Source organism: Microcebus murinus, chromosome X (assembly GCF_040939455.1).
Source record: "Microcebus murinus isolate Inina chromosome X, M.murinus_Inina_mat1.0, whole genome shotgun sequence".
NCBI classification, from domain to species: domain Eukaryota; kingdom Metazoa; phylum Chordata; class Mammalia; order Primates; family Cheirogaleidae; genus Microcebus; species Microcebus murinus.
In genome coordinates, this window is record NC_134136.1 from 93326987 (window position 1) to 93348767 (window position 21781).

At 36.8% G+C, this 21781-nt stretch overlaps 1 protein-coding gene across 1 annotated transcript in view; it reads left to right on the plus strand.

The window, feature by feature from the left end:
* The window catches only part of BEND2 (BEN domain containing 2), a 58330-nt gene that overhangs the window by 20023 nt on the left and 16526 nt on the right, over nucleotides 1-21781 (plus strand). Inside the window, exons 7-12 of the mRNA XM_075999171.1 lie at nucleotides 1713-1864; nucleotides 10300-10714; nucleotides 12327-12452; nucleotides 14731-14856; nucleotides 16009-16146; nucleotides 17472-17678. Coding sequence (XP_075855286.1) covers nucleotides 1713-1864; nucleotides 10300-10714; nucleotides 12327-12452; nucleotides 14731-14856; nucleotides 16009-16146; nucleotides 17472-17678 — 1164 coding nt within the window. The remainder of the gene's footprint in view (nucleotides 1-1712; nucleotides 1865-10299; nucleotides 10715-12326; nucleotides 12453-14730; nucleotides 14857-16008; nucleotides 16147-17471; nucleotides 17679-21781) is intronic.

Here is a 21781-nt window from a genome sequence, read left to right on the forward strand (position 1 = left end):
ACACACTATGGCCTCAAACTCCTGGGCTCAAGGAATCTTCCCATCTTAACCTTAGGAGTAGCTGGGACTACAGGCATGTGCCACTGTGCCTGGCTGGTGTCTGCCTCTTTTAACTTAAGGTTATGATTGTGAGATTTATCCTTGCTGTGTGTAATAGTAGTTATTATTCTCACTGCTGTGTAGTTCATTTATATGAATACACCACAACTTAATCATAGCTTGTGTTAGTTTTATAGTCAGAAAAAAAATCCCAAGGAGTTTAAAAATAAAATTTGGTTGAAGATAGAGCTCAAGTTGGATATATTTTATAACTTAACCTTTTTTTTTTTTTTTTTTTTTTTTTTTTTTTGAGACAGAGTCTCGCTTTGTTGCCCAGGCTAGATTGAGTGCCGTGGCGTCAGCCTAGCTCACAGCAACCTCACACTCCTGGCTCAAGCAATCCTCCTGCCTCAGCCTCCCGAGTAGCTGGGACTACAGGCATGCGCCACCATGCCCGGCTAATTTTTTGTATATATATTAGTTGGCCAATTAATTTCTTTCTATTTATAGTAGAGACGGGGTCTCGCTCTTGCTCAGGCTGGTTTCGAACTCCTGACCTCGAGCAATCCGCCCGCCTCGGCCTCCCAGAGAGCTAGGATTATAGGCGTGAGCCACCGCGCCCGGCCTTAACCTTTTTATATATTGGTCTGCATTAATTCTCCCATCTTTATCCTTATTTGGGCCTGTGGTCATTATATGTCCACCATAGAATGAAAGGGAAACAGGAAAGAGATGAAACCTGAGACCCTTAATTGTGCTTCTCATTACTGCTCTGGCTCAGGGTGGATAAAGTGAATTTACTCTTTCATTAACATACCCCTCCCAGTAACTGTGATGCAGGCGTTCAAAGCAAATCTCTAGTACAAGATATAATCTGATATTGTTGCAGCCAATGTCTTTTTCTAGTTCCACAAGTAAATGACTCAGAGCTGTAATGGAACTTTCCTAATTCTAGATTGTTTGGCTTACATTTCACATCCACTTATTTAGGTTTAATATGAAATTTAGCTAATAAGGCTGGGCACAGTGGCTGACACCTGTAATGCCAGCACATTGGAAGGCTGAGATGGGAGGATGGCTTGAGGCCAGGAGTTTGAGGTTGCAGTGAGCTATGATGATGACACTGCACTCTAGCCTGGGTGACTCTGTCTCTAAAAAAGCCAAACCAAAACAAAACCCCTAACTAATAAGGCAGTTATAACTTTAGAACTGACATGGACATTACAGATAATCTCAACTGGTTTTCACCTGGCAGATGAGGTGGTGGTGTCTCTAGTGGTCTGCCCAGTTCACATAGCAATGGGGCCAGATCTGGAGTAGACTCCCGGATTACGTTTTGGAGGCATGCTGCCTCGCTAAGGAAAGAGCCGTTTTAAGCTCCTTTACAAAAACTGTCATCGTATTCTCTTGTTCATTTGTTTCCAGCATTTACTCTGTAGACTTTAAGTTCACTTTACAACTTGGATTGGTTTGATTCTTATTCCTAGTCATGGACAATATAGCCCTTGAATTTAAAAAGACTGATTCTGAATCACTAATGGAAGAATTCTTGTTTTGTCACTCTCTGAAATTCAACCAGAATTCCAATTTAAGGTGGCATTCTGAGAACATGTCCCTATTAAAGGTTAAGGTAGTAAGCGTGTGAAGTAACTTTTTAATATGTTGCTTTACAGGAGATGAAGGTTTAGTAATCCCGGGTGACCAAACAGTTCCAGAAATGAACCACACAGCAAATTTAAAAAGAGACAGCCCCAACTTAGTGGAAGAAGGACTTGTCCCATCGTACAAAAAAGGACGATCATCTACTCCGAGGGAGAATGCTATGGTTTGTATATAAAAGTGAAAATCTTTGTTCTTTTCGTTCTGCTATATTTATTTTTTTTTACAAAACTGAGTTTAATTCTATACAGTGAAATGCACAGATCTTAAGTATACAGTTCAATGAGTTTTGATAAATATGTATACTTATATCCCATGAAGGTAATGAACATCTTCATCAACTCAGAAAGTGAGCTCAGGTCTGTTCCAGTAAGTCCCATCTCCCTCAACCTTGGGGGAAATACCTTTCATCCCAGATTAGTTTTGCCTGTTCTAGAACTTCATATAAATAGAGAGAAATTCATATAAATAGAGTTTTACAGTATGTATTCTTTGTGTCACAGTCTTTTTTCCCTAGAATAATGCTTTGGAGATCCATTTGATAATATCAATATTTCTTTCCCATTTATTGCTGAGTGGTATTCTTTTGTATGAATATCCAAAATTTATTTATCCATTCTTCTTCTGTGGGACATTTGGGTTGTTTCTAGCTTTGGGCTGTTAATCAGGAAGGTGGCTGTAAGCATGCTTATGGAAGTGAACATATGTTTACATATAATTTGGGTAAATACCTGGGAGTGGAAATATTGGGTCATGAGGTAGATGAAAATATATAGGAAACTGCCAAGCAGTGTTCCAAAGTGGCTATGCTGTTTTATATCACCACTATATTCTGCTGTTTTTTGATCTCTGAAGTTGAATAAAATAGATTATTAAACTATATGTAACTTGGATTAACAGAACATGCACTTATTTACTTATATAAGGATGTGGATATTAATGCCATATGAGTAGTATAGGCAATTCTCAACTTCTATCAGCCCCAATATTTTCATCTTTGGGGATAATGTTAATTGCCTACCAAGTGTCATGGTTTTGGACATAATTATCTGAAAACACTTTGGAAAGCATGAAGCACTATACAAGGTAAGATGGTAATATTGTGTTTATAGTTATTAACGTATAATTTCATATAATTTTGGCTGTCTAATAAGTTTGTAATGCAGGGTTAATTCAGGTAATTTCTTATATATTTTGAAACAAACACATTGATAACTACTTGGTATGTTTATATTCAAATTATTCTTATGGGCCATAATTCATCCTTAGAATAAAGAGTTATTATAGTGAAATATAATCGCTATTTACTATCTCTTTACTATTTATACCCTGTCTTATTCTAAAAAATGTTTTAAGATGATTTGGAGATTAATTTATCAAGAAAAATAGGTGCCTAAGTGTTTCCTATCTTGTCCACAGAGTGTCACTGTTGGATTATTTGCAAATCAAAAGTTCTGTAGCATTTGGTTCTTGGTTCACGGTTAGAATAATTTGCTTTTAAAGCAGTTCTGGTACTAGAAGACTAGTCCTTCTACTCTGAAGTACATAAGGGGTTAAGCTTGATGGAAAATGGTGTCTTAAGTGGATCTGGGTTAAGGAGAACACAGTTCCACAGGTACATCTTTTCATGTTGTCTTAGGATTTGCAATGGGCAAAGGCTCTTTGAGATAGCAAATAGGCTTTTGGTGCTTCTTGAAAATGAAATAAAAGTCTTGAACTTTTCTTTGAGTTCTTTTTTCCATATTTTCTTTTGGCTTATTAATAAATATTCCTTAGACAAGAACATGAATACCTGATTGTGAAGAAGGTGGTGGTGACTTCAGACTTTGAATAATTACTTAATATTAATTGCTAATTGCCAAATATCTTCACACTTAACCCTCACCAAGAAAATAATTTACATTCTTTTTCGGCCTTCATAGAGTGTGGAGTTAATCTGAACTCAGGCTCAAGGAAACATTTCTCTCTCTTGAATTTGTATGCTTCCTTTCATTAAACAATGAGCTCTTAATCATTTATTTCCCTCTTTTTCTGGTATAATAGGAAATTAACAGCATTTTGTACCCATTTTTGTTAAATTTTCTAATTTTTGAAATAATTTTAAATTTACAGAAGAGTTGCAAAGTACTGCAGAGAGTTCTTGTGTATATACTTCATGCAGCTTCCCTTAATGTTAACTTACCTGTATACCTGAAAATTATGGTAATTGTAAAACCGCAGTACAGTTATCAAAACCAGAACATTAACATTGGTGCAGTACTGTTGGCTAAACTGTAGTCCTTGTTTGAATTTTGCCATTCCCCTCTACCCCCATGTCCTTTTTCTGTTCCAAGATCCAATCTAGTATCCCACTTTGAATTTAGTTGTGCCTCCTTAGCCTCTTCTAGTCTATGATAGTTCCTCATTCTTTCCTTGACACTTTTGATGACTACTGGTTAGTTATTTTATAAAATGTCTTAATCTTGGTGCATCTCATACTTTCTCTTGAGTACATTGAGAATATGCAGTTTGGGCAAGAATATCACACAGATGATGTTATTTCCTCATTGACTCATATCAGAGGGTACATTGTGTTGATACATCTTTTTATTGGTGATGTTAGCATCGATCACTTGGTTTATATAGTGTCTTATAGATTTTTCCATTGTAAAGTTATACTATTTTTCCCTTTGTAAGTGATAAATATCTTGAGTGGAAGGATACTTTGAGACTATTTTAATATCCAGTTTTTCCTCAACCCACCAAGTTCAGTTAGCATCATCCATAGATTTTACCTACAGTAATCATTACTGTGGTGTTTGCCTCGTGGTAGTGCTCATTCTTTCTGTATTTATTAATTGGAATTAATTTGTAAGGAAGAGATGTCCCTTATCTTCCACTTATTTATGCAGTTATATATATTTACCTCAATATGGACTCATAGATATATGTTACATTATATGAGTTATAATCTAGTATTAATTGTTATTTATTTCATTGGTCAAAGTTTCCAGCGTTGGCTTTTGGGAATTCCTTCTAGTTGGCTCCTGTGGTCTTTTGACCTGTTCCCATCCTTTTTTGAGCACTTCCTTATTTTCTGACATCACAAGATGTTCTAGGTCCATCTGTACTTTCCCTGTCCAAGCCCTGGAATTCAGCTTCTCTTGAAGGAGCCCTGGTTCCTTTTATTGGAGAATGGTCTTTAAAAACCAAGATCTGGACACTAGGTGTGTTCATTGCTGCTCTCGTGTCATTGATCCTAGGCCCTCTCTGCTGACGGAGCCAGGAAATAAATGTATGTATTCTAATCTGTGCATATATATAAATGTATATTTTTATGTCTATCTTTGTGTGTATTAAAAACTATATGTTCATACTGATATTCAGTAGCTATTCTTAAACCTACATTATTATATAATAACTTCTTTATCTCCTTTATTAATCAACTCTTTTTTATTCTCATATGAATGTGGGTTTTGGTTTTACTTTATCTCTGCTTTATAGTAAAAGATTTCTGAAATCCTTTGGAACATAGGGGAAAAATGAAAACAATTAAAAAAGATAAGTATTTAAAGTGTTATTTTTTATAGTGCTTAATTTGGCTGCTAGTGATATTAGCATTCACTAGTTATTTTGTAATATTAATCGATGAGCAATATAGCTGAAGTTTCCTATGATGAAAAATCATCAAAACCAACTTACAGAATTCTAGCACTATTGTGAGGTATTAGAGTTCTGTCTCTCAAATATAGTTTTCTGAACTATCAAGCTAAATTTTTCCTTATCCTCATATTTAATGTTATTGTACAATTAATAGAAATTTTGCCATGTCAAGTTCTCTATGATTATCACCCCACTGTGATACGCTTTTTAAAAATTTTTAGTTAGAATAGTTTCCCAAGGTGAAAAATTTGAAATAAAAATGATTTCTGTAGGTTTTTTTTTTTTTTAGTAGCCATAACTGATCAAATGTATTAAGGTTGGTGCAAAAGTAATTGCAGTTTTAGCATTGTTGAAATTTGCTGTTTGCTGTTGGAATACATTCTTAAATAAATGTGGTTGTGTTATACATCATTTTAATGTGCATTTCTCGCTTTATGTTTTTTTGCTAATGACTTATTGCTGTTTATTTTATATTTATGTTAGACTATGGAAATGATGTTAGATAAAAGCAAATTTGAGCGATTTTCTTATTTGAGTTCAAAATGAGTCATAAAGCAGCGGCGACAACTCACAGTATCAGCAATGCATTTGGCCCAGAAACTGCTAATGAGCGTATGGTGCAGTGGTGGTTCAAGAAGTTTTGCAAAGGAGCCAAGAGCCTTGAAGATGAGGAGCACAGTGGCTGGCCATCGGGAGTTGACAACGACCAATTGAGAGCACTCATTGAAGCTGATCCTGTTACAGCTATATGAGAAGTTGCTGAAGAACTCAACATCGACCATTCTATGGGTTGTTTGGCATTCGAAGCAAATTGGAAAGGTGAAAAAGCTCGATAAGGGGGTGCCTCATGAACTGACCAAAAATAAAAAGAAAATCGTCGTTTTGAAGTGTCTTCTTCTCTTCTTGTGCACAACGACAATGAACCATTTCTTGATCAGATTGTGACGTGTGACAAAAAGTGGATTTTGTACGATAACTGCCAGTGACCAGCTCATTAAGAAGAAGCTCCAAAGCACTTCCTAAAGCCAAATTTGCACCAAAAAAAGATCATGGTCACTGTTTGATAGTCTGTTGCCGGTCTGATCTGCTACAGCTTTCTGAATTCTGGTGAAACCATTCCATATGAGAAGTATGATCAGCAAATGGATGAGATGCACTGAAAACTGCAACACCTGCAGCTGGCATTGGTTAACAGAAAGGCCCCAATTCTCCGTGACAATGCCAGACCGCATGTCACACAACCAACGCTTCAAAAGTTGAACAAATTGGGCTACAAAGTTTTGCCTCATCCGCCATATTCACCTGACCTCTTGCCAACCAACTACCATTTCTCCAAGCATCTCGACAACGTTTTGCAGGGAAAACGCTTCCCCAACCAGCAGGATGCAGAAAATGCTTTCCAAGAGTTCGTCGAATCCCAAAGCATGAATTTTTACGCTACAGGAATAAACAAATTTATTTCTTGTTGGCAAAAATATGTTGATTGGAATGGTTCCTATTTTGGTTAATAAAGATGTGTTTGAGCCTAGTTATAATGATTTAAAATTAACGGTCCAAAACTGCAGTTACTTTTGCACCAACCTAATAGTTAAGCCTCTTTCACCTGATTGTTTGATATTTAATTTCTCTAACATAATCTTTTAGGAAATCAACTGGATGAAATGTAGTATGTGACTAAGTGCATATCAAGATATCTCAATTGAAACAAAGTGGCAGCCCATCAATGTTTTGTAAAGAGTGTATCTTGTGTTTCGAGGGGATTTCATAAAAATTAGCATGTTGGTAGCGATGGACAGAGGTATGTGATTACCAGGAATTTTGTGAGCTGCATACCCCAGAGGTAATGAAAGTTTTTTTTAAAAAAATGAATAAATGTTTCTTAACATATAAAGTTTCTTGACTGAAATGAGCTAACACACTTTGAAAAGTGAGTGTTTGTCTGGGTCTTTATCATTAGCAAGGCAGAAGTGAATGTTTCCAAGGGACACTTGCAGCTGGCCAGATGAGGGGAAGGAGGGCCCAGGTGTCCCAGGTGGGCTGGAAAGGGAGGAGCGGGCTCTCCTGCCTGCCTTACCCCTCCCCTGAGGGTCCTCTGTGGGCAGCCTAGGTCTGCTCAGCACGGGTAAGAGCTGGGCTGGGAGGTGCCCAGGGCCAGAGCCACGACCTGAAATGGCCCGAGTGCTCCTTTCCGTTGCCCCCCAGGGATGGCTCTTTCCTTCCTCCACCTCTCCCTTCCCATTCTGGATGCTTTGACCTGCTTCTCTTTCCTCCCATTCCCTCCACTGAGCCCCTTATCCTTGCTTTGCACCCTCTTCTGTCCACCCCTGCCCTGTTCAGGCTGGGAGCAGAGGAGGATGCCCTCCACTGGCCGTCCCTGCTCAGTCACCCTTCAGCAGCCCCAGGGAGTCACTGCCCACCTCACCCACCCAGGTGCTGCCGCTTCTCTCCTGTAGCAGTCCCCTCCCCTCCACATCCTCGTTCCTGTCCCCATAGCCCACGAGCCAGCCCGACCCCATCCTTCTCACCCCCTTTGCGACTACTGCGACTGAAAGGTGTCTCCCACTGTCAGGACTGACACCTGCTCTGGTTTCTGCATCTGGCCCTCCATCAGGCTCCAGCCTGCTCCAGCTCCAGCCCTGTCCTTGTCACACCTTCCCCTTCTCACAGCTTTAAAAAGCCACTTCTCTTGCCTCCCATCCCTCATCTGTTATCACTTCACTCTCTCACCTCTCATGACAGCCCAGTTCCTGCTGTGTCATTAATAGTCACTGTCCACGTAATCTGGTTTCCTCTTTTTCTTTCTGAGTATTTTAGAACATGCTGCTCCTCCTGCCTGTGTGCCCAGCCATGCGTCTTCACCTGGTGAACGCCTTCTCATCTTTTCATTCTCAACCTGACATCACCTTCTCTGCAAAGCTTTCCATGACTGCCAGCCTGGGTTAGGTCCTTCTTTTCTGTGCGCACTTAGCCTCCTGTTCTTATCTGTGTCATGGCACTGGTAGTACCAGTAAAAATAATATAATTATACCATTGAGCGCTGTTGGACCAGGCATCACATAATATTGTTGTTGTTAGTATTATATTAACATGATACTCTAGCAAGGTTCCTGTCCTCAAAAGAGCATTAAGAGACATTTTTATCCGATTCCCTACATAAAGAAATTGAAACACAGAGACAATAAGTAACTTGTCCAAGGTCAGACAGCTGATAAGGAGCAGAAGTCTAGTACTTGACTCCAAGAGCGTTCCCCTAGAGCCTGTGCTCTTTACCTCAGAGTTGTAGGCCAGTGGTTCTCACACTTGAGCGAGCTTCAGAATCACCTGGAGAGCTTGTTAAAACACAGGCCACTGTCCCTACTCTCAGAGTTTCAGACTCAGTAGGTCTGAGGTGGAGCCCGAGGTTTTGCATTTCTAACAAGCTTACAAGGTAATGATACTGTCGCTCCACAGACCACACTTTGGGAACCAATGATCCAGGCCGTTAATCACTTAGTCTCTGTTGGAATTGTCTCTTTACTTGTCTCTCTTCTCAGCTGAGATGGGAGTTCCTCTAGGACAGGAGCTTTTTTCTAAGTCCATGTTCCCAGCATAGGGGAAAGTAGTTCTGACAGGTGGTAGGCCGTCAATAATGCTTATTTAAATGAATGAATGGATGAATGAGGAAATGTTTCTGGCCTTTTGTTTAAGTATTTTTGCCTGAAATTTCTGTGTATTTAAAGAATAATCTTCAGATTTTTATCAGTCATATAACTGATTGGCATATAGGGATATGTACTCAATGTTTTTTTTATAGTTAATAGTTGACTGCATGATTTTAAAATACTTTGAAGGCAAAAATCATATCTGTTATACATGGCTCAATCTTCTTTCCGGAGTGAAATACTCACTGTCTGTATATAGACTTTTATGTACACATATGTATATAACGTACATATATGTTGTAAATGAACATGATAATTACTTATCATGTTCATGAGTCATATAGAAAATGAGTCTGTGGCCTTTTAGCAAATTTGAACATTTCTTTCCTACAATGGCTCCTTCCTTGGTGTGAAATGGCTCCATCATCAGTGTGATGGCTTAGAGAAAGTGTGGTGCATTCCGTTTCCAGCATTAAAGCTTCTTCAATGCCTGCATGGAATAGAGTGGTGGAGGGAAAGTTGGGGTTCCTTAGCTCAGCCAGTTGGCTGTATTACCTACAACCAGGCCTCAAGTAGGAACCAAGAGATTTCTGAGGGCTTGAGAAATTTTGTTGTGTCTAGCAGTTAAAATTTGACTTAATGGTATTTTCACATGTTACTTTTCTTTTGATATAGGAATTGCTAATTTTTTTTTATTACAATAGGATTTACCAGAACTTATTGAAAGCACATATAATCAGGTTAACCAGCTTTGTGAAATCGTTTCAAAAATGCAACATTCTAGGAAGAGTCCATTGATGCTAAAATGTGTAAGTGTTATAAAAATATTTTTACAACTTTGTTAAATTAAACCTCTAGTTCCTGAAGATACCAACCAGTTAGAAGTGACTAGAACTAGTAACTGTGAGATTAGCAAGGCTGATTTCAACTTATTTTAATAGAAGATGGGGGGCTAAACTTGGAAGAAGAAGGCTGAAGTTAAGCTTTAATAAATTATGACACTGAGTATTTTTATGTTAGTAAGCATCATGTATAGAATGCAATTAAAATGTAGGGTTGAAGATGAATTAAAAACATAATCAAAATATAGCATTTATCTTTAATATTGTAAAGTGGTGTTTCAACAGAAATAATTATGAAATGTTTTTACCAACTTTTTAATCCTCGTTTTGAGTTACAGTTGGTTTATATTGGTTGATGTCATTTGAGAGGTCATCTGGATTTACACAAAAGTTTTGATTGTATATCTCATGGAGAAATTGAAGTCCAGGAACCAAAGAAAAGAGTTAAACTCATTCTGTTCTCTTACCCTGGACAGGAAAATTGTCACGCATCATTATCAGTGGAAAGTCAGGAAGCCCATGCCTGGGCCTCTCCTGCAGGATCATCTCTTCAGTCAGCAGCATGCCCTGAATCGCAGCAGCCAGACCCTAGGGAGAGTCCACCACTTCCCAGAATTGTCTCTACACATTCATTACATCCGCATTACACACAAGGCAGTGCATTTCCTGGTCTCTCTGGACTACCATATTTTTTCAACGAAGGTGCTGCAAGTACCAATGGTGTCATCCCATCTGCCCAAGCTACCACGGCAGTACCTATACCAGTTCTGCCACAAGTGCAGCCCAGTCTGCCAAATAATCCTGATATGAAGAATTACTCAGTTTTACCTGAAAATGAGAATATGGGCTCACATGTTACTTCATCATCTTTCTGCATGCCTCCCAATTTTGGTGAGTTTAAAATGACACGTATTAAAAATAGCATCCTCCTTTAATCTGTATTTAAAAACATCCTTAATGCAAATTAGTGTTACTTATTTTTTGCATTAAAAGTTTTATATTGAGATCATTGTAAATTCACACATAGTTGTAAGAAGTAATACCCTTTACCCAATTTCCCCCAAATTTTAGCATCTTGTAAGGCTATAGTGTATTCATTTGTGTGTCTATGAATTTAGTTCTTTGAAATTTTATTACATGAGAATGTTTGTATGTTCACCATCATAGTCAAGGTACAGAATGGTTCTATCATCAGAAGGTTCACATATTCCACTTATATTAATATAACCAAGCCCATCCCCTTCTGATGGCCCTTCCTTCCCCTACTCACCTGGCCCCAACCCTTGGCAACCATGATCTGTTCTCCATCTCTACAATTTTGTGATTTCAGTATTGTTATATAATTGGATGCATATAGTATGTAATCTTTTGGTATTGGCTTTTCTTACTCAACCTAATTAATTCCCTGGAGATTCAACCAAGTGTGTATCAGTAGTTCTTTCTTGATGCTGACTCAGTACTGAATAGTTCTACCTAATAGTTCTTGTTGCTGAATGGTTTCCATGGTATAAGTATACATGATTCAACCATTCATCTGTTGAAGGAAATTTTAGGGGTTTTTCCCCCCAGCTTTTGACTATTATGAGTAAAGCTGCTATGAAAATTTATGTACTAGTTTTGGTGTAAATATAAGTTTTCATTTCACTGACATGAATACCCAAGAGTGCAATTGCTGGCTGTATGTTAATTGCATGTTTAGTATTTTTAAAAAACATCTTTATTAAGATATAATTTGATATCTTAGTCCATTTGTTCTGCTATAACAAAATACCACAAACTAGGTCATTTATAAAGAATAAGTATTTATTTTCTCAGAGCTCTGGATGCCAGGAAGTCCAAGATCAAGAATCTAGCAGGTTTGTTTGTCTGATGAGGGCTGCATCCTCTGGAGGGGAGGAATGCTGTGTCCTCACATGGGAGAAGGTAGAAGGACAAGCTCAGAAAATGCTGTGTGAATCCTCCTTTATAAGGGCCCTAATCCCATTCACCAGGGAGGAGCCCTCATGGCCTAACTACCTGTGAAAGGACCAGTCTCTTAATACCATCACATTGGCAACACCTGAATTTCAGAGGGGACACAATCAAACCATAGTAATTGATATGCAAAAAACTTCACATATTTAATGTACACAATTTGAGGAGTTTGGGCATATACATGTTTAGTTTTATGACAAACTGCCTGTTTGCCAGTGTGGCTGTACCATTTGACATTCCTGCCAGCTACATATGGGTGATCCAGTTTCTCTGTATCCATATTTATGCTTTCTACTGTTTTTTCTTCCTTTCTGATGCTCCGACATTTCTTCTTTCATATTTAATTTTTTGATTGAAGATTTTCCTTTAATCTTCTTTTAAGGGTTAGTCTGCTGGGAACAGATTTTATTAGTTTTCCTTAGTGTGTTAATGTCTTTATTTCCCCTTCTTTCCTGAAGGATAGTTTTGCCTTGTATAGAGTTTGTGGACAAAAGTTATGTTACAGCGCTTGAAAACTTTTTGTTTATAGCAATGCCAGGAAAAGTAGAACCCAGCCTTGAAAACAACACCAAGATAATGAATTACCCAACTTCATTGGGAAATCACAGTGGCCAAGATACAGCCTATTCATCTCACTCCATTCCTCCCAATTTTGGTGAGTTTGATATGTTACATATTACAAATAGCACCGTTTAATTTAGATTCACTAACATCCTTAATGCAAACTAGTGTGACTCTTTTTAAATTAAACTTTTTAGTTTGAGATCATTTTAGATTCACATATGGTTGTAAGAGATAATGCAAAAAATCTTGTTTATTCTTTAGCCATTTCCCCCAATGATAATGTCTTTCAAACTAAAATACCACAACGAAGATATTGACATTGAGACAATCCACAGATCTTATTGAGATATTCCCAGGTTTACTTGTGTTAATTTGTGCATGTATGTTTAGTTCTGTGCAGTTTTATCATGCAAGTGGGTTTGATGTCCACCACCATGGTCAAGATACAGAACATTTCCATCACTGCAGGGATGCTTCATCTTGCCCTTTGATAATCACAATCATTTCCCTCATGTCTCTTTTCCCGTCCAGCCTACCCCAACCCTAACACCTGGCAACTATTGATCTCATCTCCATTTATAATTTTGTCACTTCAAGAATATTAAGGGAGTGTTATGATATATAATGTTCGGGAATTGGCATTTTTCACTCAGCATAATTCTCTCAAAACCTGTCCCAGTTGTTGTATGTATCAACAGTTTTCTCTTTTTTACTTTTGAATTGTATTTCATGGTATGGCTGTGCCACAGTTTGTTTAGCCAGTCAACCATTGAAAGGATATCTTGGTTTTTCCAGTTTGGGGATATTAGTGAAGCTTTTATGAACATTCATGGACAAGTTTTTATATAAATATTAATATAAATTTTCATTTCTGTGTCATGAATGCAAAGAGTACAATTTCTGGGTCTTCTGGTAATAGCATGTTTAGTTTTATAAGAAACTGCCAAACAGTTTTCCTGGGAATCTTTACCATTTTCCATTTCCACCAATAATGTATAAGTGATCCAGTTTCCCTGTATCCATATTTCTGTTCTTTCTATTATTCTTTCTTCCTTCCTGATGCTACAGATGTCCTTCATTCTTTCATCAATTCCTTTTTTTTTGAATAATTTTATTTTGAATTTCCTTAGGGTTTTTTAGTTTTCCTTCATGTGAAAATCTCCTAATCTCCCCTGCTTTCTTCAAGAACAGTTTTGCTGGCTATAGAATTTACAGTTAAGAGGTTATTTTCCATCAATATTCTTAATGCAAATCAGTGGTAGCTCTTTTTTTTGAATTAAGCTTTTTAGTTTGAGATTTTAGATTCACATGTAGTTCTAAGAAATTATACAGAGATCAAATTTGTTCTTTACCCATTTTCCCCAATGATAACATCTTGCAGAATTATAGTAAAATGTCACAGCCAGGATATTGACATTGATTAAACTCACATTTATGTGTGTGTATATTTAGTTATATGCAATTCTATCACATGAGTTGGTTTATGTGTCCACCACTAGTCACTGTGCAAAACATTTTCATCACCACCACAAGGATCCCTCATAGTACCATATTGTAACCACAACCACCTCCCTCCAGTTTCCCTTCCCCCCCATCCTGCCCTATCTTAACCACTGACAATCAGTGATATGACTTCCCTTGCTATAATTTTGTTTAAATGGAATCAAATTCTGTGTAACCTTTGGATGAGGCTTTTTTTCACTAAGCATAATTGTCTTGAGATTCACACCAATTGACTCATGTACCAATAGTTCTTCTGTTTTTATTGTTGGGTACTCTCCGTGGCATAGATGCATAACTATTTGTTTATCTCTCCACCCATTGAATGGTATCTGGGAGGTTTCCAATATTTGGCTATTACAAGTAAAGCTCTATGAACATTCATGTACTGGTTTTTGTGTAAAAACATAAATTTACATGCAGTTCTGGGTCATGGTAATCCATATTTAGTTTTATAAGAAACTGCTAGAGTTTTTTTTTCGAAGGGGCTGTACCATTTTACTTCCCCACCAGTAATATATGAATGATCCAGTTTCTCTGCATGCATATTTCTGCTCTTTCCATTCTTTCTTTCTTCCTAATGCTCAAAGATTCATTCTTTTATCATATCCTTTCTTCTTTTATTTTTAATTTTATTTTTCTTTAATATTAATAGCATATGATCCTATAACATCATAATATCCTTTCTATATGAAGATTTTCCTTTGGTCTTTCTTTAAGGATAAGTCTATGAGGGATAAATAATTTTAGTTTCCTTCCATATGAGAATGTCTTTATTTCCTATATATTACTTACAGATAGTTTTGCTATGTATAAATTCATGGTCGAGAGTTCTTTTCTTAAGCACTTGAAAAATGTTCTTTCCACAGATATGCCAAAACTAGCAGAAGCCAGCCTGGAAAACAACCCTGAGACAATGAATTATCAAAATTTGTTGGGAAATGATAGTGGCCACTATTCTTCCTCTTCATCTGTCTACCCTCCTACTAAATTTGGTGAGTTTCAGATGCTCCATTACAGATAGCACTGTTGAATCTGGATCTATCAACATTCTTAATGCAAGCTAGTTATAGCTCATTTTGTAAATTGAACTTTTAACTTGGAAATAATTTTAAATTCACATGTATTTGTAAGCAGTAATATAAATGATCCTCTTTACGTTTTACTCTTTTCTCCCAAAAATAACATCTTGTAAAACTATAGTAAAATAACACAAGCAGGATATCGACATTGATACAATACACAAATGTTACTGAGCTGTCCTTGGTTTTACTTGTAGTAATTTGTGTGTGTTTATATTTATTTCTATGTAAATTTCTTCTAAGAGTAGGTTTGATTCCTACCACTACAGGTAAGACACAGAACATTTCTGTAACTGCCAGGCTGCCTAATCTTGCCCTTTTATAGCTACCTACACCTCTCTCAGGTCACCCTTTTCTTCCCTGGTGCCTGTTCTCTAACCCCTGCCAAACACGGGCCTTTATACTTTTGTCACTTTAAGAATGCTTATGTAAAAGGAATCTTACAGTATGTAGATTTTTTTTAGTCAGTATAATTCTCTGGGGACTCTCATACAGGTTGTATGTATCAGTAGTTCCTCCCTTTTTATTGCTGAGTAATTTTCCATGGTTTGGATATATAATAATTGTTTTAAACCATTTACCCCTTGAATGACATTATTTTTCCCCATTTTTTGGTATTAGGAGTAAGCTGCTATGAATATTCATATAGTGGTTTTTGTGTAAATATAAGTTTTCATTTCTCTTTCATGAATTCCAAGAGTGCAATTGCTAGGTCTTATGGTAATAGCATATTTAGTTTTATAAGAAACTGTCAAACAGTTTTCCAGAGAGGCCGTACTATTGTACTTTCCTAAGAGCAATGTATGGGTTATGCAGTTTCTTCACATCCATATTTCTGATCTTTCCAGTGTTCCTTCTTCCTTCCTGATGCTCCAAGATTCCTTCTTTCATCATACTCTTTCTGTTTGAAGACCTTCCTTTACCCTTTTATAGAAGTAACTCTGCAAGGGACAGATTCTTATAGTTTTGTTTGTTTGTTTGAGAAAAGTCTTTATTTTACCTTTTTGTCCAGAAGGATACTTTTGCCTCATATAGAATTCACAGTTCAACATTCTTTTCTTTCAGAAGTTGAAAAGTTTATACTTATAGAAATTCCAGCACAAGCAGAAGGCAACTCTCAGACAATGTATTATCCAGCTTTACTGGGAAATATCCATGCCCCAGGTACTGCGACTTCATCTCTTCCCGGCACTTCTAATTTTGGTGAGTTTGAAATGATACATATTATAAGCAACACTGTTTAATCTAGATTCATCAACATTCTTGATATTAATTCTTAGTGATAGCTTTTTAAAATTAAACTTTTCATATTGAGATATTTCAGAATCACACACAGGTGTAAGAAATAATACAGAGAGATTCTGTGTACCCTTAATTTCCCCCAATAGTAATATTCTGCAAAAATACAGCAAAATATAACAACCAGGATATTCAAATTGATACAACCCACAGATCTTATTGAGATGACCTCAGTTTTACTTGTATGCATTTGTGTATGTGCATGTGTGTATTTAGTACTATGCAATTTTATTCCACAAGTAGGTTTGTGTGTCCACCACCACAGTCAAGGTAGAGATCATTTCCATCAGTGTGAGGAGCCCTCTCGTAATACCCTTTGACAACCACATCAAACTCTCAGATCATCCTTCCCTGCACCCTTGACCTATCCCTAACACCTGGCTACCATTGATCTCTTCTCCATCTCTATAATTTTGTCTCTTCAGATTGTTACATCAGTGGAATAATATTTGGGATTGGCTTTTTTCTTCACTCAGCTTAATTTCCTGGAGACTCATCCAGGTTGTTTCATGTATTAACAATGTATTCCTATTCCATGGTATGGATATACTACATTTTGTTTATTCACCTGCCGAGGGATATCTAGGGTTTTGTTTTTAGTTTTTTGCTCTTGGGAGTAAAGCTGCTATGAATATTCATGTATACATTTTTGTATAAATGTAAGTTTTCATTTCTCAATAGTTCCTTCATTCTTATTCTTTCCATGGTATAGATAGGAACAGTTTTTTTAAGCCATTCACCCATTGAAGGACATCTGGTTTTTTTCTTTCTAGTTTTTCGATATTATAGGTAAAGCTTCTGTGAATATTCATGTACTGGTTTTTGTGTAAAATGAGTTTTCATTTCTTTGTTATGAATGCCAAGAGTGCAATACCTGGGTTTTAAGGTAATAGCACGTTTTGTTTTATAAGAAACTGCCAAACAGTTTCTCAGAAAAGCTGTACTATTATATATTTCCAAGAGCAGTGATTCAGTGATTGAGTTTCTTCACATCTATATTTCTTATGTTTCCATCATCCTTTCTTCCTTCCTGATGCTCCAAGATTCCTTCTTTTGTAATATGTTTTCTGTTCAAAGATTTTCCTTTAGCTGTTTTTTTTTAAGGATAAGTCTGCTAGGGACAAATTCCTTTAATTTTCCTCTTTGTAAGGATGTCTTTATTTCCCTTCTTTCCTGAAGGATAATTTCACCCAGTATAAAATTCATGGTTGAGAGTTCTTGTCTTTCAGTACTTGAAAAAGTTATAATCATAGAAACGCCAGGAAAAGCAGCAGAAACCAGCCAAGAAACGCCAGGAAATGCAGCAGAAACCAGCCAAGAAATGCCGGAAAAAATAGCAGAAACCAGCCAGGGAAACAACTCTCAGACAACTGTATTTGGAAATGACAGTGGCCAAGATGCTGCCTCTTCATCTGCCTCCATTCCTCCCAATTTTGGTGAGTTTGAAATGGTACATGTTACTAGTAGCAACTGTTTAATCTAGATCTATCAACATCCTTAATGTAAAGTTAGCAGTAGCTTCTAAAAATAGACTTTTAATTTTGTGGTAATTTAAGATACAAATGTAGTTGTAAGAAATAATACAAAGAAATACTCTTTGCCTTTTACTCATTTCTCCCAACAATGTCTTGCCAAACTATAGTAGAATATCACAACCAGGACGTTGACCTTGATACATCCATAGATCTTATTAGGATTTTTCAGTTTAATTGTATTGATTTGTGTGTGTGCATTTAGTTCTGTTCAGTTTTGTCATATGAGTAGGTTTGATTCCCACCACCATGGTCGAAATGCACAGGTTTCCATCACCACAAGGATGCCTCATCTTGTTCTTTTGTAACTATACCTTCCTCAGCTTAATTTCCTGGTGATTCATCTAACTTGCTGTGTGATATCAGTAGTCCTTATTTTTTATCACTGAGTACTCTACCATGGTGTAGATGTACCACATTTTGTTTATTCATTCACCCATTGAAGGATATCTGGGTTGTTTCCAGTTTTTTACTATTACAAGTAAAATTGCTGTGGCCATTCATGTACAGATATTTGTGTAAACATAAGCTTCGATTTGTCTTGGATAAATGTCCAACAGTGCAAATGCTTGGTTGTATAGTAATTGCATGTTTAGTTTTATAAGAAACTTCTAAGTGGTTCCAGAGAGGCTGTACCATTTTACATTCCCAGGAACTGCATACGAATGATCCAGTTTCTCCACATCCATATTTCTGCTGCTTTCATTATTTTCTTTCTTTTTGATGCTCCAAGATTTGCTCTTTCATCATTCTTCTGTTTGAAGATTTTCTTTAGCCATTATTTAAGTGTACAGCAGCTAGTGACAAATACTTTTAGTGTTGCCTCATGTGAGAATGCCTTTATTTCACCTTCATTCTTGAAGCATACTTTTGCCTGATGCAGAATTCATGGTTGAGATTTCTTGTCTTTCAATATTTGAAAATATTTTATTTATATTAATATAAATGTTGGTCAAAGCACAAGCCAGCCTAGGAAGAAGCCCTGAGACAAATTACCCAACTTTATTAGAAAATGACAGTAGCCAAAATATTTGTCATCTCACTGCATCCCTCACAATTTTGGTGAGTTTGAAATGATACTTATTACATGTAGAACTATTTAATCTAGATTCATTAACATCCATAGTGTAAGAAAATGGTACATTTTTCTAATTAAAGTTTTTATTTTTGGAAAAACTTAGCTGCATAATGCAGAGAGATCCTGTGTTTTCATTACCCACTTTTCCCTAATGGTAATATCTTGTAAAAAACTATAGAAAATTATTACAACTAGGTTATTGACATGATACCTTTCACAGATATTAGTAAGGTATGCCCAGTTTTACTTGTATTTATTTGGGTGCATGTGTATGTATGTGTTTTAGTTATGTTTTTATCATATGTGTACGTTCATGTATCCTGTACCGCGGGCAAGCCCTGAAACGGTCCCATCATTGTCATGGACTTTCATACTGCCCTTTTATAACCAAACCCGCCTCTCTCCAGTCAATACTTTTGCTCACTCCCACCCCTGCCCTGTCTCTAACTGCTGGCAACCACTAATCCTGTTCTCCAGAGTTATAATTTGTCACTGCAGCATTATATACATGGAATCAATGTGGTATGTAACCTTTCGGGGTTGGCTTTTTTCCTTCTGTATCATTCCCTGAAGACCCATCCACATTATTGTATGTATCAGTCATTCCTTCCTTTATATTGCTAAGGAATATTCCATGGTACGGGTATACCAGGCTTTGTTTATCACTTTGCCCATTGAAGACCTCTGAGTTTCCTATGCTTATTAGATGTAAAGCTGCTGTGAACACTTGTTCAAAGTTTTCATTTTGCTTCATTGTATTCATTCACACTGGTTTTCATTTCTCTGAAATGAATGCTCAAGAACGCAATCACTGGGTCCTTTGGTAATCACATCTTTAGTTTTACAAGAAATGGACAAACTGTTTTCCAGTGGGGCTGTACTATTTTCCATTCACACCAGCAATGCACGTGTGATCCAGTTTTTCCGCAGCCATATTGCTGCTTTTCCTTCCTTAGTGATGCTCCATTCCTTCTGTCCTTTCTGACTGAAGGTTTTTCTTTAGCCATTTTTTAAGTGTAAGTCTGCTGATGACAAGTACTTTTGGCTTTCCTTTGTCCGTGAATGTCTTAATTTTGCTTCAGTCCTGAATGATAGTTTCACTGGATATAGAATACATGGTTGGGAGTGTTTCTTACAGTATTTGAAAAGTGTGTTGTTATAGAAATGTTGGTTAATGTAGAAAACAGCCTAGGAAACAGCCTCAGATGATGAACTCCCCACCTTTATTGGAAAAGGATAGTGGTCAACATAGTTCAGTTTTAGCAAGTTTGAAATGATAACATATTATAAGTAGCACTATTAAATTTGGATTCATTAACTCCATTAATGTGAGCTAGCAGTAGCTTTTCTTAATTAAAAATCAATGAAAAATTAAAAGTTATTTTGAGAAAAGTTTAGCTGCACATACAGTTGTAAAAAATAATGCAGAGAGATCCCATGCACACTTTCCCCACTTTCCCCAGTGATAACACCTTACAGAACTGTAGTATGGTATCAGAAGCAGTTTTACTTGTGCTTGTGTGCGTGTGTATGTGTGTTCTATTTGATATAATTTAATGACACGAGTAGGTTTACAAATCTTCCATCACAGACGAGATACAGAATATTTTCATCACTACAATGGTCCACGACCTATTGCCTCTTAGAGACATACCCACCTTTCCCTTCTCTGCCCCAACCCTGCCTTGTCCCTCCCTTGGGCAGCCACTGATCTGCTCTCCTTCTTTAGAATTTTGTCATTTTGAGAATTTTATATAAATGGTCTCAAATAGTCTGCAACCTTTTGAGACTGGTTTTTTCTACTCAGCATAATTCCCTGGAGACTCATCAAAGTTGCTGTATGTGTCAGTAGTTATTTTTTTATTGTTGAGGACAATTCTATGGTGTAGATGTACCATGGTCTGTTTATCTTTTCACCTACTGAAGGGCATCTGAGTTGTTTCTTGGTTTTGGCTATTAGAAGTGAAAGCTGCTATGAACACTCATGTACTGTATAGGTTTTGTGCAAACATAAGTTTTCATTTCTCTGAGATACTCCACTAGAGTGCAGTTGCTGGGTCCTATGGCAATTGTATGTTTAGTTTTATAAAATACTGCTAAGCTGTTTTCCAGAGTGGCTGTACCATTTTGCAGTAAGGGGTAGGGGAGCTTCAGCCTTCTGATTTCAATATTGTTCTTTTTTAAGCACCAAAGGAGACAAGAAAAGCTTCATCTTTCTCTGCTGCACCCCTTTTAATCCTTTTATTAAAAGGATTTGTTCTGTAAAATTTGGATTCAGTAAAAAGGCTGTACTTAAGGACCTAGAAAGCCACAGGTTCCCCACCCCTTCATTTAATGATGTTCCTTTAGCCATTCTTTGAGGGTAAGTCAGGCAGTCACAATTTTTTAAACAATTTTTCCTTTGTCTGAGAATGTCTGTTTTCCCCCATCATTCCTGAAGGATAGTTTTGCCTGATATAAAAACCATGGTTGAGATTTCTTGTCTGCCAACACTGGAAAATGTTTTATATATTGAAATGTTGTTCAAAACAGAATCCAGCCCAGAAAAGCATTCTGAGACAATGAATTACCCAAGTTCAGTAGAAAATGGCAATGGCCAAGATAATGATTCAGCATCTGTCTTCCTCACTCCCAGTTTTGATGAGTTTGAAATGATACACAGTATTAATGCAAGTAGCACTTATTTTAACCTAGATTCACCAGCATTCTTAATATTAATTATTAGTGATAGCTTTTTAAAATTAAACTTCTCGTTTTGAGATATTTCAGAATCTCATGCAGGTATAAGAAATAACACATAGAGATCTTGTGTATCCTTTGCCCAGTGTCCCTCAATAGTAATATTTTTGAAAAAATACACTAAAAATATCACAACTAGGATTTTGACATTGATACCATCACCAGATCTCTTCAGATGTCCTCAGCTTTC